This window comes from Cibotium barometz, chromosome 45 (assembly GCF_041138505.1).
Source record: "Cibotium barometz isolate CiBa-2024 chromosome 45, ASM4113850v1, whole genome shotgun sequence".
In the NCBI taxonomy this organism is placed as follows: domain Eukaryota; kingdom Viridiplantae; phylum Streptophyta; class Polypodiopsida; order Cyatheales; family Cibotiaceae; genus Cibotium; species Cibotium barometz.
In genome coordinates, this window is record NC_141090.1 from 41542528 (window position 1) to 41565015 (window position 22488).

At 42.6% G+C, this 22488-nt stretch overlaps 1 protein-coding gene across 1 annotated transcript; it reads left to right on the forward strand.

Moving 5' to 3' along the window:
- Nucleotides 1-4844: 4844 nt before the first annotated feature.
- On the forward strand, nt 4845-20580 carry TEX1 (Transducin/WD40 repeat-like superfamily protein). Its single transcript, XM_086783344.1, has 11 exons — nt 4845-5048; nt 5166-5261; nt 8818-8947; nt 10289-10380; nt 10475-10543; nt 14348-14405; nt 14492-14591; nt 14810-14896; nt 15019-15097; nt 19947-20079; nt 20197-20580. Exons 1-11 carry the CDS (start codon nt 4920-4922, stop codon nt 20229-20231), a joined length of 1008 nt encoding a protein of 335 aa, XP_086639470.1. The 5' UTR covers nt 4845-4919; the 3' UTR covers nt 20232-20580.
- The last annotated feature ends 1908 nt before the right edge of the window (nt 20581-22488 follow it).

Consider the following 22488-nt stretch of genomic DNA (forward strand, 5'->3'; position numbering starts at 1 on the left):
AGGCTTAAAAGACATTTTTTGAGGCTATAAGGCTTAAAAGACATCTTTTGATGTTAAAGGCCTTAACATAAGCTCAAAAGTCTCCATATGGAGAATGAGTCATTAGAAGAGTTGTTTCAAGCTCTTGTAAGGTTCAAGGAGGTTTCAATTGCTCTAATGGCTTGAAACAAGTCCTAGATGATAAATTATGAAGCCTTAAATGGTGTTTTAGGGTCTAAGAAGGTCTAAAGAACTATAATTTGCGTTATGATGGCCTAAATTGAGTCTGAAGTGCTCTTGTGAATGGTCTAACACAAGTCTTATGGGAATGAAAACATTAGCCTAAAATGTGTCTTTAGGTGATTTATTTACATAGCCCTAGAGAATTAAAAAATAAATCAAAGATTGTGTTTAATTATCCAAGAACTAAAAATTAGCAAGTTGGGAGTGATTAGGGTGTAATGGATTACGCTTAACATTTTGGCATAATCTAAGTTGAGGAAAGGTAATTAACACTAATGATAAGACAATGTGGATAGTAATGGATTAGGGTGGATAAGAGCGGACTAGGCTCAACATTTTGGCATAATCTTAGTAGAGGAAAGGTAATTAACACTAATAACAAGACAATGACAATGCTAGAGATTTGATTTAACACACACAATTTCCATAAGATGGGGGGCCTTTAAATATGATGAGGTACATCATCATTAGCCCATGGCTTAGCTTAATCCTCACCTAAACATGCCCTAATCATCTTCCTTGATTTGAGGCCCATTTAATGCTGATTGGAGCCTTTTGTGCACATCACATGCCCAGTAGGCGCCTTCTTCTTGGGATCTACCATGCTTGGTAAACACTTTTTTAGGTTTACGTGCTTTCTAGCATTTACAAATGTGATGTTTCATTACCTAAGCAACACTTTTATCTATAAGGTGCATACTCCCCCTATTTCCAAGTATCCTTCATCACTTATTCTCATGAACCAAAGCAACACTTCTATCTCCCCCTTATTTCCAAGTACCCTTAATCACTTATTTTCTAACACAAGAAAATTAAAGGAGGTAAAAGCTACTTAAAATGAGCCCTTAACGGTGGATAATGGTCTTAGAAGGTCCAAGGAGATATAAATCGCTCTAATACATGTGTTCTATATGGTCTAAAATGGTTCAAAGTGAGACCTATAAGGTAATTGAAAAAGGTTCAAAGTGAGACCTATAAGGTAATTGAAAAATATGATCTAAAATGAGTCCTTGATGGGGTAAGAAGGCCCAAGGAGCTATGAGTTGCTCTGAGATGGCTTATGGTCCAAAAAGTGAGCCCTTGTGGGTTGTAAGGAGGTATAATTTGCATTGAGTGTGGCTGCTAGTTTGTAAAATATGAGTCCTAGTATGGAAGAAGGTCCAGTTTGTAAATATACGAGTCCTAGATGGTAAGAAGGTCTAGTTTGTAGTCCTAATAGCATGTAATGGTCTAAGAATTCTCAAAGAGCTATAATTGGCTATGTGGATTAAAGCGAGTCCTAGGATGGTCCTAGAATATGAGTTGCATATGATGCATAATGATATGAGAAGGTCCATGGAGGTATAAGTTGCTCCAAGATGGTAAAACATGAGTCATAAATGGTTTAAAATGGTCTAAAAAGAGTCATACATGGTCTTGGCTAGTAGAAAATGAATGATGTATAATGGTATAAGCGGAAGCAATTGTCAACAAAAAGAAGGCTAGTATGGAGGCAACATATCAAATCATGAATTAGCCTTGATCAATCTTAGGTTGAACTAAAACCATTAATAAGTCTCAAGATGCGTGTAACCTTCGATTAATCTAAAGTACTGTGTAGCATTTTGATCACTCTAAAGTAAGGTGTATAATCAAGTATTATAACCACATTGAGACAAATTTTAACAATTGGCACACCTTTAATTTCTAATTATATTTATACCTATTATAAACTTGGAATGTGTTGGATCGAGATTGGGCAATGGACTAATTGAAAGAGATTATTACATAATTTCTAATTATACCTATTCTAAATTTGGTTGTGGACTAACTAAAAGAGAATATTACATAATTTCTAATTATACCTATTCTAATTTGGTTGTGGACTAACTAAAAGAGAATATTACATAATTTCTTATTATACCAATGATAGAAAGAAGAAACAAATAGTAATATACTGAGTGGTAGCATATCTTGAAGAATGATTTTAAACAGGATAATCCAGTAATTAATATGATATGAAAGTATAAAATGATATTTAGTATTAATAACTAAAATATGCACACACTTTTTTTTTTGGTAAAACCAGTTGAAATTGCATTTATCATAAATGTACAAAAGGGTTTGACATCAGGAGGATGTCTAAACCCTAGAACTTAAAAACAGCAGTAAAAAAGTTCTATGCAAGATCAGGGCATTGCTCAAGAAAAGAGCCTATGCCCTATCCATCAGAAACAGTAAAAGAAAAGCTGAACACAAGAAACATCCAAATCTCCCTCATGCACGGCATCATATAAGGACTGCCGCAACGAGGCTCGGAAGAACTCATAAGGGTGCTGAAGGGGTGAATTCAGATATGTATGATTTCGCTGTAGCCAGAGGGTCCATAAGGCCCAGTATCTGATCCAATGGAAGAAAAGAGAATACTGTGACAAAGAAGCTGATAAGGTGCCAAACATCCAGAAAAACTTGTAGAACCTGTGTGCAGGAAATCTGAGAGAGAAAAAATAGGAGATCTTGTCCAGAAGGTTTCTGGAATATGAACAAGACCACAATAAATGCGGAACACTCTCAGTAGTATGATGACATCTTGGACAAATAGGAGAGGCAATCCTTCTTTGAGCTAATTTCACTCCCACTGGAAAAATACCGACAATGCATCTCTAGAGAAAGAGTCTCTGTTTCAATGGCATTTTCAACTTCCATATCAATGTCAGTTTTGCTTTTCACCAAGCTAAAGACTTATCCAGATGCCAAAGAGAATTAGCATGCTGAGCAATCCATGGAGGAGGTAATATCAATCGATAAGCCTGTATAGAAGTCAATAGATGCAAAGATTGAGAGGATAATCTTGAACTTGAAGACTGAAGATGCCAATCTTGAAGCCTGTCTCTTACATCCAATGTTGGAATCGGAATGAAAGGGTGTAAGAGATCTCCAATAGCTTTCCATATAGATCTATGATGCATCCCAAGATTGTATTGTTGGCATGCTGCCGGAAAAGAAAGAATTTGCCCTGTAGTATCCACCACGTCGTCAATGAACCGGATGCCCAATTTCATAAGATTGTAAGCTCTGATTGGTTGTTGTACAGCAAGGGGAGAGTAAAAAACAGCACTCCAATGTGTGCTTTCCATTCGAAGCGAGGAAGCTATAGAAGCAGGATGGGGAGACCATTTGATGCGAGAGAGCACTTTCTTCCAATCCTGAATCAAGGAAGTAGAAAATGGACAACCAAGGATTTTACCTTGAAATTTGCCAAGCACTACTTCCGATGGATCAACCAACCAACGACCATAAGCATTTGTGCACATCCGACCACACATAATTGCCAACATGATAGACCAAGGCTGCTCTTGTTGAAAAAAGGTTTTGAGCATAGTGATCTTTCTTGCCAGCACATGAAATTTGATGTTTATAATATTCAAACCACCATGCATTTTTGGCGAGCAAAGCAGGTCCATTTTGAGCAACCTTAAAGCTTTTTTATGAAGCTTAGTTTTCCAAAAAATCTCCATGGCTTGAGACATAAAAGAAGAAAGATCTCGAGATGACCAGTGTAAGAGAGGAAGGTAGAATTGGACATAAGCCAGAACAATGGACTGAACAATTCGAAGCCGTACATGTAATGGCTAAGTGGAGATCTTCCAATATTCTAATTTGTCCTTAATTTTGTTTAGCACCCAAGATATTTGTTGCTTATTTCTGATTTTCCAGCCAATGGGATAGCCCAAGTGTCTTACTATGCTTTCCGGATAAATAATCTGGCCGGGCCACAGGATAGCATGCCAGTCACAATGCTTGAGAGGTAAGAGTTTTGATTTCTGAAAATTAATTTTTAAACCAGCTGCCAAACCAAAATCTGAAAGAGTATCCATCAATAGACGAAGCTCCAAAGGACTGTTCTTTGGCATGAAGAATGAATCATCTGCATAAGCCTGTGCAATGAAAGGCCGTGAACCAGAAATCTGAAGCCCCTCTAACTGTCTAGTATCAACCAGATGATTCATGTAAAGAAGCAAAGGATGCGAAGCAATAGCATAAAACAGAGCACTGAGAGGGCATCCTTGTCGAACTGATCGTTCTAGAGTCCAAGACTCAGACAAATGTTTCCCTATAAAGCATTGAGTAGTGGAATCTGAGTAAAGTCAATATATGACATTAACTAGCTTTGGCCCAAAACCAAGTTTAGACATGATTTGAGAAACATAATCCCACTGCACCGTATCAAATGCCTTTGCCACATCCACCTGCATGACCAATACATCTTGAGCAGAGTATTTTGCATATTCCATTGCAATGAGAGTATTGGAGATATTATCATGTATATGCCTTCTTGGAACAATACCATATTGCCTGGGATGAAGTCCATCATGAAGGATATCCTTTATCCGGTGTACCAACATTTTAGCAATAAGTTTATATATAACAGGCATCAAAGTGATAGGCCTCCAGTCATCCATTGTTTCACACAGAGGTTTTTTGGGCAGAAGCTTAACCAGACCATGCTTCCAAGCTGAGGGAAGATGTTGATGCTGCCAGGCTACATTAACGAGCTTCAAGATTGGACCCTTCAATTCAGCCCAGAAGGCTACAAAAATTTCAACCGTCAAACCATCCCAACCTGGGGATTTATGTTCTAAAATATGCGCACGCACACACACACACACACATTAGAGAAGCGCCTTTCTTGTTAAACGAACTGTTGTTTGAAGCTTATGGGTTCCTCTGTGGAGCAGTCACCGGTCCTCTCAAGCTCCCCCCCTTCCCCTCCCCACACAGACGCCAAGAGAGCAGCGCCCTTTAAGAATCTCCACACCCGCGAATATGTTGGCCACCAGAAAAAGGTTCCCGTTTAAACCAATAAATTCCCCCCTGTTCACGCTTGTAGTTTTTGCTGAAGAGTCTGCTATCACTAACACCTGTTGTTTTTTTTTTCTTTGGGGGGGGGGGGGGGTGAGCAGGTGCACTCCGTCGCTTGGAACTGCACGGGCAAAAAACTTGCTTCTGGTTCTGTTGATCAGACTGCACGCATTTGGCACATCGAGCCCCATAGCCATGTATGCACATAATATAGTGTTTTCTTTTTAAAACTGATAGCTTTTGTATAGTTTTTAGCTCTTTAGCACAGATGCTTTATCCAATTTTACTCCCCTTCTGTTCTATTTACATGCGCATGAATGCATAAGGAGACAAATGTTCAACCAAGCATTCCACACCGACTGGTGGAGTTTCATTAGGGACGCTAGGATCTGTAGCATGTAGAGTTTCTAGATGTATCTATATTTTCTAATCTTGCTATGTCCTACTCTTATGGGGGATGGTTACCCTACTGTAGATAGAGTTACACAAGACTTGGCAAGAAAATCGAAAGGGTAATTTGGAAGGAGTTGCTAGGACTGGGTGGGTGAATCTTTTACCCAGTTTTGTGCTGACTTATATGATTCCTTGTGAGGGTTATGTTTGGCCGATGGGAGTTTCATTCGGTATTGGCAGTAGGTCCAAGCGGGGAGCTCCATTGATTTAGACCAGGACTCGGGAATCATTCCACTTGTTCGGGTGGAAGCTACTAAGTATCATATTCGGAACCGGTTGTTGTTCGAGGGTGATAGAGCTTGCGTGCCCGATTGTGTTGGGATTAGGAGAGAAATTCCTTATGATTGTCGCAACGCGACGCTCCTACAGGAGGTCATCCGGAGAATTGATGGACTTGTGTTTTGTTTGATTATCCTTAGTCTGATGGGCAAGCAGAGATGGTGGAATCATGTTTTGGAGGTTATGCTTTGTGCATACAGCTCTAGGCGACAATTTTATTGGAAGAGGTACAGTTTGTCTATGATACTATTGAGCATATAGTTCTAGCAATAGCTAGGTTATGTTTGGTAGGAGTTGGGTTAAAACGCCGATTCCCTGAGACTTTGATAGCTTGAAGGAGACACAATTGTGTGCTTGATAGTTTTAGGAGTCTTTGAGAGGGAGGTATGATATCCCGTAGGTACGAGGATTTACTAGACCCTGGAAAGGATAGGTATGATGTTGCAGCTAGCAAGCTAGCAGACAATTGTCCTAGCAATTTCGGGTTTCTTATTCCATGAGGAGTCGGAGGATTGAAGGATGGTTTATGTTTTTCAAGGAGTCTTCTTTCCACGGTCATATGTTAGAGGAACATCATCAGTTGAGCTGGTTCCTTGATACGTGGCTATGTGGATTTGATAGCCAGGTCTAAACCTGATTTTGGAGGCAGTTGATGTAGGTAGCTAGATTCTCCTTCATTTATTTCCAAGAGTGGAAATGTCCTAAGTGGAGAGGAATGTTATGTACCTAGCACTAACCCTTGGGGTTAGAAGAGCCCTAGGATTAGGAAAAGCAGGTGGATTCAGGTGGCTAAGGTTTAGATTTAATAAATCTAAGGTTATTGGCTAATTATGATTGGACTATTACTTATGGCACCAATAAGCACTATATAAGTGAGTCTTGGGTTATTATTGATACATTGTGGTCTGGACCTTGACCAAGAGGCTTACTTGTGCCATGGACATGGCGGATCATGGGTAGTCTTGCCAAGGGTCCCTGTGGGCAGGCATTGGTGGCATGGGATGCCAGGGTTGACTGGCAAGGGTTCGTGGGAGTGGAACCTTAGCCCCTGTCCTAGGGGAGCTTTGCGGAGGCGAATCTACGATTGGGTGGTGAGCTTTCTTGCACCCTTCTTTGTTTGTACTAATCTTGTTTATGCCTGTGTATTAGGTGGTCCTGGGGAGGAGTCCCTCATAGTTTTGACCCACTTGTTGTGTAGGCCGCTGCCTTGCTGTCCTAGCCTTGCGCCATGCATATGGGCTGCCTTGTACGGGCGTTGAGTTGCTGCTATGTCCAGCCGATTGCAGAAATGTCGCGCACAATCGAGCCCCATTGCCCGATGTGCTCAGGTTGTTCTGGCCGCCTTGCAGCGAGAGATTTCTCCCTTTCTTGCTTCCCCGCATGTCCATGTAGGGAAACCATAGCTTTCTTGCCAAACAGCCTGTATGAGGCTACTATATTGTTCGTTGTTCATGCCCCGAGTTCTAGCACTTGTCAGATCTAGGCTCCGATACCAATGTAAGGTCTCCACAGACCAAGCCCAAGGATTATCTGACCCAGAACCAAAACTCTGTGAGGTTTTATAGACTCGACATCGTCGTACACATCCCATGACTAGGATGGATTGTGGCTAGTGACTCACCACCCAACCGTAGGTTCAATGCCTCGAACCACCCCCCGAGCTTGAGGTCTAATTACTGCGAGCTTGCTTGGTACGTCATGACCTCAACCTAGCATCCCATACCACTACGCCGGACCATCCACCTTGGAGCTCTATGGCCACGAGATCTTGCACGCTTCCTTGTTAACCCCAGGCCACTATGCGACTACTTGACCTCGTGTCTAGTAAGTAACGCCAAGGTCACTTATATTGTAAAAACTCGGCTATTATTGGCCCTTGCTCTATTTATAGGCTTCCCACTTATTTATAAGCTTTTGGCCATTATTAGCCCTAGTCTATTAATTATAAGCTTAGCCAATCTAGGCCTCTTCTTGCTTGTGCCCTTAGCCCACATGTGAACCCTCCAGGTCCCCATGCTCGGGCTAAGCCCTTAACCTTAATTTTGGGTCAGCACATGCCCCTAGCCCTAATCTTAGGCCTGTCGAGACGTAACAATTGGATACAAATATTAGGTTTCCTGTATGGCACTTTGAGCCTCAGTCTTGCTTGTGCAGAGATCCGTCGGGCGATGGAGCAAGTGTTGCGAGGGAAAATGGCTTGGGTTGATGAAAGATGGAAGAGAGCTGTGATGTGAGGGTGGAGATGGGCAATGTGAGATCAAGGTCGGAAATGCAGCAGGATAGATGTGTTGGAAGGTTGGCAATTTCCAGTGTTGTGATCTGTGGCTAGAGGGTGCCTTGGATTATCCCATAAGTGGAAGCATGGGAAGTTGAAGAGCCATATATAGGCTTGAGTGGCACCTTGTCATAGTCATCTCCTCCGGCCGGTGTTTTGGGAGGCAGCTCACCGGGAGATGGGAGCTCGGTGGAGGGATGCTGTAGTGCCCGTTGGGGGTGTTCGTGGTTCTCGATGGTGATGCGTCTCCTATGTGCGTTAGTCTTTTGCTGCGCATTTTGACAAGATGATCCTCGTAATTGAAATCTAGGTTATGGTGGAAATGAATGCGGGTGAAAGTGGATATGGGTGGGTTAGGGATGGGTGGCAGAGATGTAGTGAGGTTTGTGTAATCGGCCCCAAGAAGTGGTGGGATGGTGAAATCCTGGATGTGTCGCATGAGAGAGAGAGAGAGAGAGAGAGAGAGAGAGATTTTATTGTCATCTAGGAAAGTCCCGATGGGTCTATGAGACCAACTTCCATGTGTAGATTGTGAACTTGGAAACAAAAAGTACTGAAAATGTGTGTGTGTGTGTGTGTGTGAGAGAGAGAGAGAGAGAGAGAGAGAGAGAGAGAGAGTTATATTAAACGTCTTCAAAAGATCTAGTGGGTCTATGAGTCCAATGTGTGTGTGTGTGCGTGAGAGAGAGAGAGAGAGAGAGAGAGAGAGAGAGAGAGAGATGGATGATTACTCTTTGTTTTTTCAGAACAAGATGAAGGAGATGGAGTTGAAGGGGCATGCAGATAGTGTTGACCAGCTTTGTTGGGACCCCAAGCATGCTGATGTGCTTGCAACTGCATCAGGAGATAAAACAGTGAGGCTTTGGGATGCTCGGAGTGAGTGAAGAAAGTGGTTTTGTAGTCTTGCACTAGTCTATTTCATTTACCGCAGCATTGCAATCAACACGGTACATAGTGCACAATATCAAATGTATTGAACTAGGAATAGACAAGCTAGAGTCTTGTGGGTGTGGATTGTTCTTGTAATGGGATTGTGAGGTTTGTACCTGGTTTTCAAGACCATCATGTTGTATCACCATCTTTTTTGAGGGCTAACTCATTAACTCTTAGGGCTATAGCATCATGATGATCAAATATGATTATGAGATCTTTGCTTCTTGCTCTTGTGGAAGATGCAATTGGTCCATAAATGAGAGGAAACATCCAGAGAAAATTAAAGTGCAGAGTTAACATTCATGCTTGTACTACATTTCTACTTACTTCATTCTGTGACTCTAAAGATGGTGGTGACATTCGTATTCAGCCAGTACATTGGCTTCCCAAGCATGAGAATGTAGAAGATTGTGATATGAAGGGGCATCATTGAGAGGGGCCAGTGATATGAGGATGATTGTGAAGGGAAAGAAAGTAGACTAAATGAATACTTTAGGTTTTACTACCTACCTTGCATTGCAACCTTTCCTGTGGGAAAAAATTGAAGGAAAATTGTAAAAGAGGGCCTTTGATGAGAGCAGTGATATGCACGAAGTTGTAGGGGGGAATAGTAAAAGGTCAGGTTGTGATGGATGTAATTAAGAGTGAGAGGATAAAGGCATAATGGCAAAGAGGGGAAGCCTAAGCTTTGGAGTATAGGGTTGTAGCTCAAATATATTTTTGAAGCCTTGGGGCTGGGGGCTTCAGAAAGGTCAATACATTACAATTAGGGTCCAAGGAGAAAGACGTGACAACCTTTTCGGGTGGTTGATTTGTTCCCGACATGAGCACCCCGGAGGTTGAGGTTATGCGTGGGCTCCTCATCCAAGCCTTGTTGTCTTATATCAGAGGTACCTACCCATCGAGGTGTAAGGCTGCTTGAGTCAAACTAAGGCCAAGGCCTCATCGGGGTCCTAACTCCTTGGGCTCCACCCACCACATGTGAGTGTCCATCGATGACCCTGAACCTCACTTAGGTGAGGGTGCTCGTAACTTCAAGGTCACTTTACACTGGCCCATAGAACAGTGATTTACTACTGCTCAATGAGATTTAAACACTGTTCAATACAGCCACTAGTTGGCATTTGTCTAACCTAGTGGGTTTCAAAGGTAGACTATTGTGAACCTAGTGTTTTTTTGAGAACATATATGATTTAAAATGTAGACTATTATGAATAGTTATCATTTTAAAAGCATAGTTCAGATGTATAAACAAAAATTAGCAACCCTAAAGTATTGCTGCAGCTGGGAAGTGCTCGCAACAAGTGGAGCTGAGTGGTGAGAACATCAATATAACCTTCAAACCAGACGGCACACACATTGCAGTTGGAAACAGGGTGAGTGTATGCACACATCAATATTTTGTCAAGTTTCTGTTTATTGATAGACCAGAGTATGTCTCTTTACATTTGGTTTTTGAACTGCTCACAGGATGATGAGCTTACAATCATTGATGTGCGCAAGTTCAAGGCAATCAACAAACGCAAGTTTCCATATGAGGTAAGGCACATTTACTTCAAGGCTCTTTACTACCTATTTTCATGATAAGATGCCTGCCATCAGATGCACGTGGAGTCTGGACATACTAGGAAAGGGCTAAATATGCAGACATTAAAGAAGGCCCTTATGTGCTAGCCCTTGACAAGGCAGAAAGATGGCTAGAGAGTGATCATAGAGTTGGGTATTTCCCCATGGATTGCATGCACGAGAGAGGATATATCATCTTCAAGTGTGATACACTGGTCATACGGGCAGACTCAAAAGATAAGAATGAGCACAAGTGTTGCAACCATCAAACTTAGTGCCGTTTGCAAAATCTAGGTTAGTTGTGCATCATGGAGAAGCACCATCCTCATCATTGGGATAGAAAGTGAGTGTAGAGGATACAGGGGGCGTGAGTGTGGAGAGGGAGCTATCCATCGATATGTGGTAGGGGTCCGTAAAGGATGTCCAGCATTGGGCAGGGGGTGAGGAGGGCCCCTAGATCTGCAGGGCCGAGGATAAGCTGGGACGGGGTAGCAGCTACAAATGCTCGGTGGCGGGTGAGGATCCCATCAATTTGGGGTTGGTGAGCGTGGGGTGCTTCTAGGAGGGTGAGGCCGTCCGGCTCTCCGATGTGCGGTGGCATGAGGCAGGGCAATTCTTGTCGAGGGGCAAGATGGTGGGCCCCTTGTCGTTACTATGGAGGCCTCATCCGTCCAAGTGTCCTCTTGTGGGCAGAAAAAACTGGTGATGGTATACTGAGATGGGGGCCGGGGTCGAGGATCTCTGAATAGTAACTGTCTGTGTGGTCGGATCTCCAACAGGAAGATCTAGATACTCCATAACCTGAGATAATGGCCCAAACCCCTCTCTGAATAGGCAGTGGAATCCCCCCCTGATCTCATAATACACCGGGCACTGACAAATATAATGCTCCTCAGACTCTACTCCTCCAAGGAACAATCTACACAGAGTCTGCTCTCTCTAGGGATCCCTGCTGCTCTGCCAACCTCAATCTCGAGCCTACGGGATGAGATCCTCAGCTGACCAAGTGCTTTCCTCATGGCATGTGACATGAAAACATCTAGGTACCCTGGCCTTTGTATGAATCCATACTCTGTAAGCCTCAAAAAATGGTCACTTTAGTACTGCATCTTGGGTGGTAGAGGCTCCCCTAGGGTATTCCATGTATCTCAAATGTGTAACTGTAGCAAGTCATATTGAATTACCCTGTGAGCTTGGTGTAGGGGGAGTCTGGTTCAAGCTAAAATGGGGGTAGTCGGCTTATCTGTAGCCCGTGTGTGGTGAACCATGTGAGGACAGAAGCATACCAGGATGGATGCACCCCTCTCTCTGCTATCGCCTGAGAAGAGTGTGGTGCCAGGTATGGCAACTGTGACGAATCCATCGCTAGTATCCTCTGTATGTATGTGACAGTTGGTGCCGTGACAGATTCCACCACGTATCCAAGAGATAGAAATATCGAGAGAGAAGATAGAGGGAGAGAGAGAAGGGTTTAGGGAACTTTGCACAGGACACACACACTGAGTGGGGAACAGGCCCCGCCCCCTTTCTTGAATTTATTTTGGCAACAACCGTGACGAATCCATCGCTAGTATCCTTTGTATGTATGTGACAGTTTGGAATAAGGCTTGTAAGCCCAGCGGGGGTGCCGTGACAGATTCCACCACGTATCCAAGAGAGAGAAGATAGAGAGAGGGAGAGAGGGGTTTAGGGAACTTTGCACAGGACACACATACTGAGTGGGGAACAGGCCCTGCCCCCTTTCATGAATTTATTTTGGAACAATCCATGGGCTTTAACAAGCAAGGATCAATACATCATGGAATACAAAAGCAAACAAATATGCTGATGTAGAAATCCAAGTTGAAGTCGATGTGACATGTATATGTCAAGATATTGGGCCCTTAGTATGAAACCATCCTTCGTAAGCCTCATGAAAGAATCCATGTAGAACTGCCATTTGTGTGAGAGTGGCTCATGTATTGTGATCCAGGTATCCTGTATGTATAGTCCCAATAAATCATATTTGATCACCCGGTTTTTGTCATCCTGAGACAGGCTGATGAATGGGGAGTTCGGGTCATACTAGAGTGGTGGGAGGCGATGCATGCTAAGTCCCTGCCTTGTGAACTAGGTGCATACTTGGCTATACCATGACTCGTGCCCATTTGTTGCTAAATGCCGAGAGGACTGTAGGGCGAGCCTCCGGATTCTCTAGGGGATCTTGTGAATGTATGTTTGTCTAAAAGAGTGCCTCTACTACCATGGGTGCTGCAACAAACTCTACCAGGATAATATCATGGTTTGCTGTGTATCATACGGGGGAGCATCAAGACTTGAGGCCTCTCTATCTTTGGCCATTTGGTTGGTGTGAGATCATGTGCCCCAAAGGGTGCTCCATACTTCAATGCCGGAGTGACCAAGGTGTCAAATAGCCTCATGTTGGTCCTCGGCTCTTGGAAATGGACGTGGAAGCATTGTCTTGCCATCATAGCAAGAGAAACTTACCCTCTCATTAGTCTAGCCTCTGTAGCATGGCTAATTGAGAAGACCGGTTTGGTAAAAGTGACTACCTAGTACACATATGAGTGTGCAATCTCCACTAGGCTGCCCATGTAGGTGAAACTCAGTTGAGATGTGAAAAGAGTGGATGTGTTGAAGACCATAACCTTGGTTTTCCCAAGGTATACTGTGAGATCTTGCTGTGCACAAAAGTCTTGTAATGTGTCAAGATGCCTTTGGAAAATCTGCAATAAGCACAATGTCATCAGCATAAAGTAGTATGGAAACAAGGATGCGTGCTAGTGATACACCTCCTCGCCCTCCTCTATCAATGAAGGCCGACATCTCGTCAATGTAGAGGCCAAAGAGTGTGGAAGACAATGGGCATCCTTGCTTCATTCTGATGTTATTGGAGATCTCCAGGCATCCTGGGGATCTAGCACTTGTCAGATTCATGGCTTTGATACCAATGCGAGGTCTCAGTAGACCACGCCCAAAGATTATCTGACCTAGACCAAGACCCTAACGAGGTTTCATAGACCTGACATCATACACATCGCATGACTGTGATATATTATAGCTAGCAACTCACCACCCGACCGTAGAGTCCTCTGGACTCACCCCTGAGCTTGAGGTTTGATTGCCATGAGCCTGCGTGGTACCGATGGCCCCAACCTAGCGTCCCATACCACTAGGCGGAACCACCCACCTTGCATGCCCTTGGTAGCCCTCATGTCGACCGCATGGATACCTTGATAACACGTAAGTGCCCCCATGGTCACTCGTATAGCTATTATTGGCCCTTGCTCTATTTATAAGCTTTCTTGCTGTATTTATAAGCTTTTTGTCATTATTAGCCCTGGCCATTAATTATAATCTCTTAGCCAATCTAGACCTCATCTTGCTAGCGCCCTTAGCCCATGTGTGAACCCTCCAGATCCCTACGCCCCATATAAGCCCTGACCCTAACCTCAGTTAGTCCACGTCCCTAGCCCTAACCCTAGGCCTCTCGGGACGTAACAAATGCTGTCTACCTTGGGACATACTAGGGCCATGTGGATGGAGGGTTGGCTATGACTGGTGGTCCTTTCCTGTCAGCATAAAGACTTCATGGAGAGTGAGTACATGTAGGGCTGTCCCATTGTGATGGCATTGGAGGACACCATGTATACAAGTACAAGGTGCATAGGTTATGCTTTCAAGAGATTTGCATGGTTAAGCCAACGGAGCTCTGCTTTTGTTAATCTCTTGCTGCGTAGCTGTACTGGCCTTGATCTTAACAATGGATTTTGCCAGGTCAATGAAATAGCATGGAATACTACTGGAGAACTTTTTTTCCTTACGACTGGGAATGGTAATTGCTGCTGCCAAGTAAATTTTTTTGATGTATTTGAAAAAATTGCAATGTTTGTGTTAACATCCTATGTCCTATATGTGCAGGAACAGTAGACATCTTATCTTACCCCTCTCTTTCCACGTTACAGAGCATCGATGCTCACACAGCAGGATGCTATTGTATTGCCATTGATCCAACTGGAAGGTACTTTTGTGCAAACAAATTTAAGTATTAACTATTATCAACATCAGTAGGTCTAACCTTTCTAATGTCGTCTACTCAACATATTGGTTAGATCAATAATGTCATGACATAGTTTTAGATGAATTATTAGTATCTGCCACACATTGCTTACTTTTACGCCTTGGTATTGTGCCGGCTACTCATCTTGTATGCACACTCATCCTTACCTGATCTTACAGGTACTTTGCTGTGGGGAGTGCAGATGCTCTTGTTAGTCTATGGGATCTTTCAGAAATGTTGTGTGTTCGCACCTTTACCAAGCTCGAGTAAGGCTTTCCACTCGTTTCAAGTATTGCAATGCTAGGCACGTAGAAAAAGCTCTTCTAGAACCATTGCGACTCTTCACAAGGCAAGACATTATCCTTTGTGAAATTGATGTACTTTCCAGGTGGCCAGTGCGAACAATCAGTTTCAATCATGATGGCAAGTACATAGCTTCAGCTAGTGAGGACTTGTTTATTGACATAGTGAGCTCCTTAACTCACTGTTCTCTTTATGTGCAAGCAATTACATTATGTGCACATGCACGTGTGTGTGTGTGTGTGAGAGAGAGAGAGAGAGAGAGAGAGAGAGAGAGAGAAGAAAGTTGTATTAACGTCTTCAAAAGGCGAAAATGACCTATGAGACCAAGAGGTTACATCATATCCATGAGGTAGGTACAAAATAGTAATAAAGAAAGATAACAAAAATCTAGAACTATAAAATCTGATCTAGGTACATGAGTAGAGAGCTCTTATATCACCCTAATACATCCCTCATGGGCCTCTGTGACATGGTGCTTAAGGTGGTAAAACTGAGCTGGCACGAGAAGGCCTTGTGATGATGGCCCGGATCCTCTTGTGGTGGTGTGGCCGTGGGCGAGGGCCATGGGGTCTGGGGCATCAAGCTCTGCATAACTCAGTGGCTCTGTCGAGTGTCACACCTCTCGGCCGAGCTCCTACACTAGCCTGTGGTCTGGGTATGATGGGTGGATCGGCCCTCGGAGTGCTGGTATGGAAGAAGTCGGTGAGAGCTCTGTGTGCTGGTCCGTGAGCAAGTACAGCTGATCTAGATCTCACTAAGGACTCCCTGTGTCTACGGAGCTCTAGAAGAAAAAGTCCTAGGCATCTCTGATCCGGGAAGTCCATGATCCTGGCAAGTGGTCCGAACCCAGCTCGGAAGAGGCAGTGGAACCTCCCCCGAATCTCATAGTATACAGGGCATCGGCATATGTAATGATCCTCTGTCTCGGGCTCTGTGTGACAAAGCTAGCATATCCTGTCCTCTGGTGTGGCCGCCCTAGGCCCATATTTGGTAGTCTCCACTCTCAGCTGGTGGGACGAGGTGCGGATCTGCACATCTCACCCCAAAGGATAGGTGTGTGTCCATGTAGTGTGGGCGGATGATGAACCCATCCTTTGTCAGGCGTAGGAGGTGATCTCTGTAGAAGGCAATCTTCGTCCCCAGTGGATGACTAGGTGAACTCCATGTCCTCTGAGTATCCAGTCTGACAATGTCCTTCCTGATAACCCTGTTCCGCTATGTGCGACTGAGAGCAAATGACAGGGCCTCTATGCTGTATTGGAATGGGGGGAGTGCCTCCATCTATAGACAAAGTGTTAAAAAGACCTAAAGGGTCCATCAGACCAGACAAAGTGTTACAATAGTTCCGTGAGATAATTCAATCATGGAAAATAAAAACATAGACAACTAGCTACCGGTACAATGATGATGACAATAGGCATACTTGGATACATGTGAAAAATGTGTATCTCCATATCATAGCAGTACATGAGAAAGCTCATGTGTGTGGGGTATCATCCTCATCCATCTATGATATCCAGCATAGGGGAGTCAATGACTGTCAAGAGGCTCGCCATGTCCACCGGTCTAGTCCGGATGATCTACAGGTGCAGGTGCCTGCGGGATCACTGACTGGTGCTCTGCCATCTTGTTAAAGCTGGTGATAGTCGGCTGTGAGGTGTCCAGAGGCTGAACTCTGCTCAAGAGTCCCTGTGTCTGCTGCTGAGCTCCATCAAGCAAAGTCCCAGGCATCTCTGATCAGGGAAATCAGTGATCCTGGACAATGGACTGAAGAGGTAGTGGAATCTCCCCTAGGTCTCATAGTATGCTGGGCATTTGCAGATGTAGTGCTCCTGCTCCTTGTAGGGCAGATTCTACAAATGCTGCCCTCTTTGGGATTGCAGCCACATGGCCACACTTTTCAACCTTGGGCCCACACATGTTAAAAGTGATGCTAGGGTCCTTCACATGAGTTAAAAGAGGGAGGCCAACTAATAAGAAAAGGCATATTCATAGTCACCAGAAATGTTTCGCCCGTTTCGTCGTTTGACACGTTTCGTTTCATTTCATCTCTATGGACGAATTAGATAGGTTTTGAAGTGACACTTGTCAAATCAAATTGAGAAAAGTAAGAATTTAAGGAAAACATAGGAAATTTTCCCAATTGGGTGTGAAATTATATGTGATTGAGGTTGAAAGTAAGAAATTGGGATTCAAAAAGGGGGGGAAAGTGAGAAATTGAAGAAATTGTAGGAAATTTCAACCATTGGGTGTGAAATCAAGTGCAATGGAGGTGAAATTATGAAATTGGAATTTATAAATTGGAAGAAAATGATAAATTGAAGAGCTAGTGGAACATTTCTAGGAAATTTCAATAAATGATTGTGAAATTAGGTGCAATTGACCAAGAAGTCGAATTTGGGTGAAATTTCAATAAATGATTGTGAAATTAGGTGCAATTGACCAAGAAGTCGAATTTGGATGAAACGGTGTTCGACCATTGAGGTTGAAAGTATGAAATTGGGATTTGTGAATCGGGGGAAATAGAAGGGCTAGTGGAATACTAAGAAGAAATTTTAACAATTAGGTGAAATTGACCAAGAAGTCAAATTTGAGACTATTACACATAGTCACAAGAAAATTTGTGTCATTTTGTCTTTATAGGTTTGTAAAGAAAATTGAGATGCAGAGGAGAAGAAAGTGAAGGGGAAGAGAAAAAGAATAAGGTTTCTTTTTTAAATCAAATCTAGACAAAATGGCGTTTCGGTTGGGAGTGTTCGTTTCATTTCAAAATGTTTTGTCCATTTCGTTTGTTTCGTGTTTTGTAGGGACAAAACAGGTTTTCAAAATTTCATGTGACTATGGCCAAAGTTCAAAAAGTGCTTGGTGCTCAACGTATAAATAGTTCACACTTTGTAAGCGTGTGGGAACACATTTATTATAACTTCTCCACTTGATCTTTTGGCTAAGTCCCACGGCATTTTTACGTGCTCTTTGAAACCTCCAAAACTCTTACTACTATTCACTAAGCATGCATTCATCTGATGAGTAATGCAAATGCATGAATACAATGGAAATCACCCGTTCGCTTAGCTTGCACGTGTCTACTAGGTTCTTGTCACACTATGGTATCCCAGGGTTGTCTTGAAGTGTGCTATTAGTCACACTGGTTGCACATTGAGTCGACTAATTCTAGTCACACTTGAAATGAGGATTGCTAGTCACACTAGCAAGCTCCAGTCACATTGGACTCTCATGGTCAACCAGTCTCACTATAGACTTAGATACAATGGCTAGTCACACTAGCTTATGCCCCAGCCATGCAGGCTAATCTTGTACTCACATCCTGTTAAGCATGATTAGGGGGTCATGTGGTGATATGATCACATTCTACGCAAAATGGAGTCTATCCACCACCACAAATACTTGATCCCATCCATGCTTTGTCTTTGGCAAACCCGTGATGACTTGCAAATCTGGCACAACGAGTACTGGTCGTGTGGTGATAGTGTACAAAATGGCGAAGTGTACAAAATGCCAAATAAACCTTCTGTAATATGAACATAACTCCACGAAACTACACACTTCATGGATAGTTCTCAACTCATGCCGTCTTTCTCTATTTCTACTCTTTCATGTCCCTAACTTCCTCTTGTCGGTATTTGTTATAAGCACATTGCGGTTCGGAGGTGAGCTACTAGGGATGAGGTCTATGCGGTGGTCCTCTGGCCTCTGTAGTAGGGGCATACTTCTTTGTAAAGAATCTTCAAAGCAATCCTGATAACCGTCAAGAAATTTCAACCTGTCATTTGTAAGAGAATTTGCAACCCCAAATATAGTTGTGCTTTTTTCCCTTTTTGCCAAAAGTGGCTGATGGGCCAAAAATACCAGTTTTTGTGCTTTTATAAAGTCCACTAGCACTATTTTTGATGTGCTCTTTTCCCTTTTTGCCATAAGTGGCTTTTCTCCTGAAACCAGATGGGAACCCGGAACAATATACAGACACTTCAGATGCCAAACATAGATATGAAAACGCAGCGGAAATAACCATAAACAATATCAAAACACTACATTGAGCTGGAACGGCCGCCCCCGTAGGAACTTCTTTATTCCAATGAACAAAGGTTACAACCAAACCAAGGTGCGGGTGCAGTCTTGCACTGGATTTTCCACAAAGCTCCACAAACACTTGCTCAAGAAACTGGGCACTAATCAGCACCATAAACTAGTGCAAATCAGCCTCGAACAACAGCCCGGTACAGTGCCAAATTCAGCCCTGAAATCCGTGCAAAACAGCCCCCAAAACGGAGCCTCAAATCTGCCCCAGAGGAGCTCTCAAATCAATCCCTAATGTCTACAAAATAATCCTTGAAAAGCTCTGAAATCACTGTCCCATATTCCTCCAAAAACAGCCCTTAAACCGATGGCCACGAGGGAGTGGTGAAGAGAGAGAAGTAGTTGCCCAACCCGCTGTCTACTGTACAGCCAGTGCAAGGAGGAGGGGAGAAGCTGCACTGCTGTTCACTGTACGGCCAGTGCAAGGGGTATGAGTCACTTTATAGGTTAAAGATCTCATGCTGGTTCTGCTTAGAAGCCATCTTTCGGGCCAAACTTTGCTAGTAAATTCTCCAGCTTTCTTCTGTGGAAAATCCCTGTTCACACCTTGGTTCTAGACAGTGTGTGAAACACTGTTCATGATTGATGAGGGGACCAAACTGGTGACAAATACCAGATGGCAGGGTCGGTAATAGGTGTGGGTGGGCGACACTCGCGGAGTATATGCCAAGCCTCCTTGCAATTCAGTCCCATAAAGAGCTGGTATAAGTCATCCTCGTGCTGTGTTATATATCGCCTCTTCTTGCAACGAGTAAGAGAGTGGAAGATATGCTGCGCTTTGTGCTTTGTGATTTGTCTGCTGTCTCGCGCTCGAGGTGAGAACGTGTGGTTCGACACTTAGAGAGAGAGAGAGAGAGAGAGAGAGAGAGAGAGAGAGAGAGAGAGTGGTTGATAACAAATTGCTTTCGATTTCTGCAGGCAGAGGTAGAGAGCGGCCGGTCAGTGTATCAGATACCATGTAGAGCAGCCATGAATAGTGTTGAGTGGAATCCAAAGTTTAACCTTTTGGCATTTGCTGGTGATGATAAAAATAAGTATTCAGTGGATGAAGGTAAAGATGTGCCCTTGCCTTCCTGTTCTTCTCATTTCTCTCCCTCTCTTGGTGGTTGTGTTTGTAGTTTGATTTTGTAAGATTATGGATTTTGATATCACAGATCGTACTATGCAGGTGTTTTTCGTGTGTTTGGATTTGAGACACCATAGCTTATTTCCAGGCTTCTACGCTTCACAATTGACTTCAGTCTGATTTTGCAGTAGACTGAAACTGTGAGCAACCCGTGCATGCACGGGGTGATGGGGCTGTGTTTTGTGAGAGTACATAATTAGTGCCTTCAAAATCAGGGGTAGATATCAAAGAGGTATAGAAACTTTATACTGTCGTGTATGGATACACAAATTAAGTGTATACAGTTGGTGTTAAACTGATGGTGCTGTGTGAGTACATAACACCTAACGCCATCTTTGGAATCTCAGGTAGATGGCAAGGAGGTATAGGAACTATATAATCTATGTCATTTATGAATGCAGAATTAAAGGTAAGGGAGATGCCAATGTAGTCAAATCCTTTGTTTTGAATATAATCTTGTGTACATTCCGAGTGTAAATTAAGCTTTAGATATCCTCTCAAAAAATTTATTTCAGGATTCATAGTTCCATTTATTGCTTTTGTTTGAATGCATCACAAAAAAAGATGTAGAAAAGCTCAAATGGCATGAAACCTTGAGAAGTGCGTGTTAGTATGGGCTATGGTTTTTGCTTTCCATACTTTCTCACACTTAAAATAGCTTCAACAAGCAGAAAAGCAACCAAAAAAATTGCACCATTCCATTGCCGGTAGCTCAAATAAAAGAAAACACCCCGAATGAATACCAAGTGAGTGAGGATATGGGCTCCTCCACTAGTTGGCATGCTTCGTTATATAAAAACCAAGAGGAAAACCTTCCTACTCCTCAAAAGCATTTCCATGTGTTTTTGAAGTGAGGGGGAACTTGCATGTCATACTCCCATACCTTATCATTGGGCCATGGCTTGTGTCCTTTCATATTCGTTTTGGTCATTGCCATGTCCTAGCTACAAGAACTAACCTCATATTTATAGTGTTCGGTTTGATTCCATCAAAGATGTCTTCATCAAGTATTACATTGGAAAGATGTCCTTGCCATGGAAGAATTTGGGAGAAGATAAAACTTCCTTGGGTGATGTGCTTGTACCATGAGGACATTGGCAACACGACTAGAACTAGGAAATGGACACCCTTGGGTCACTCATTGGAGGCTCAATGAAAAATGACTTATTGAGTACATAAGTCAATTTTCTCATGTTATCATACTTTTCTCATTTGTACGATAGATTGAGTGTGTTCTTTTCTCTCTCTCTCTCTCTCCCTTGTAACTCCATACTAGTATGTGTGGATTGTTTAGACTTCAGGAAGGCAATGCCATCCATCAGATCATGCGTCCTTTCCATTCTCTATCTAGATATTTTGTAATCGAGTGGGTCGAAGCTCGGAGCAAGTTCTTTACTCTCTCTCCCTTGTAACTCCATACTAGTATATACCAGTATGTGTGGATTGTTTAGACTTTAGGAAGGCAATGCCATCCTCATGCATCCTTTACATTCTCTTTTTTTACACTCTACTAAGTCTAAACATTTAGCTTCGTTGTTGTGGTTTTTGTTCCTTGTCTGAAGTTTATCATTGCATATAATGGCTACGAGACATGCAATTTTGGATTGATTAGTTTATTTGTGTATGTTTCACTCTCTAGGATTTGAAAGCTCTTTTTTTGGTTGCATATTTTGTACTTTTTTTGCTTTTTAATTTATTTGGTATAATTAAAAAAAGTTATTAAGAGTATATATGCTTTAATAATAGTAGGAAAGTAGATATCAATTCGTGTGGATTCTTAAAATTAGGATTAGAATAAGATAATTTGGCTTAATTATGTTGGCAATTATGGTTTTTCTGTTTGATTGCTAGAAATTTAATTTTACTTGTTAATTAGTTATTCTTTTAATGATAAAATCGATTACATAGGAATATCAATCAAGCTAGATTAGAAAATATAAAGGAGAAAAAATTGGATCAAGTAAACATCAATTTTGGGACAATTAATAGATATATTAACTTCTAATTGAAGCTTATTTTTAATGATATTATTTGATTTTGATTGGGGTTTCATCAAAGGAGTGAATGAAAAACCATTAGGAGAGGAAGGAAAGGGAAGGGAGGGAGGGGCGATATGACTCATTTAATGGTAAGCTTTAGGGGGGATATGACTCATTTAGGGGCAATTTCTAGTAAAATGTTGTAGTTATCTATAACTAGCTCTAAGCTAGCTATGACTAAGATGAAATATAGCATTTCATGTCAAATCTCCCATGTGGTAGCAAAGTAGTATTTGGACACTTTTTTATTGGAAAATCAATTTTAATTGGAGCCCAAACAAATCATGCTAGGATT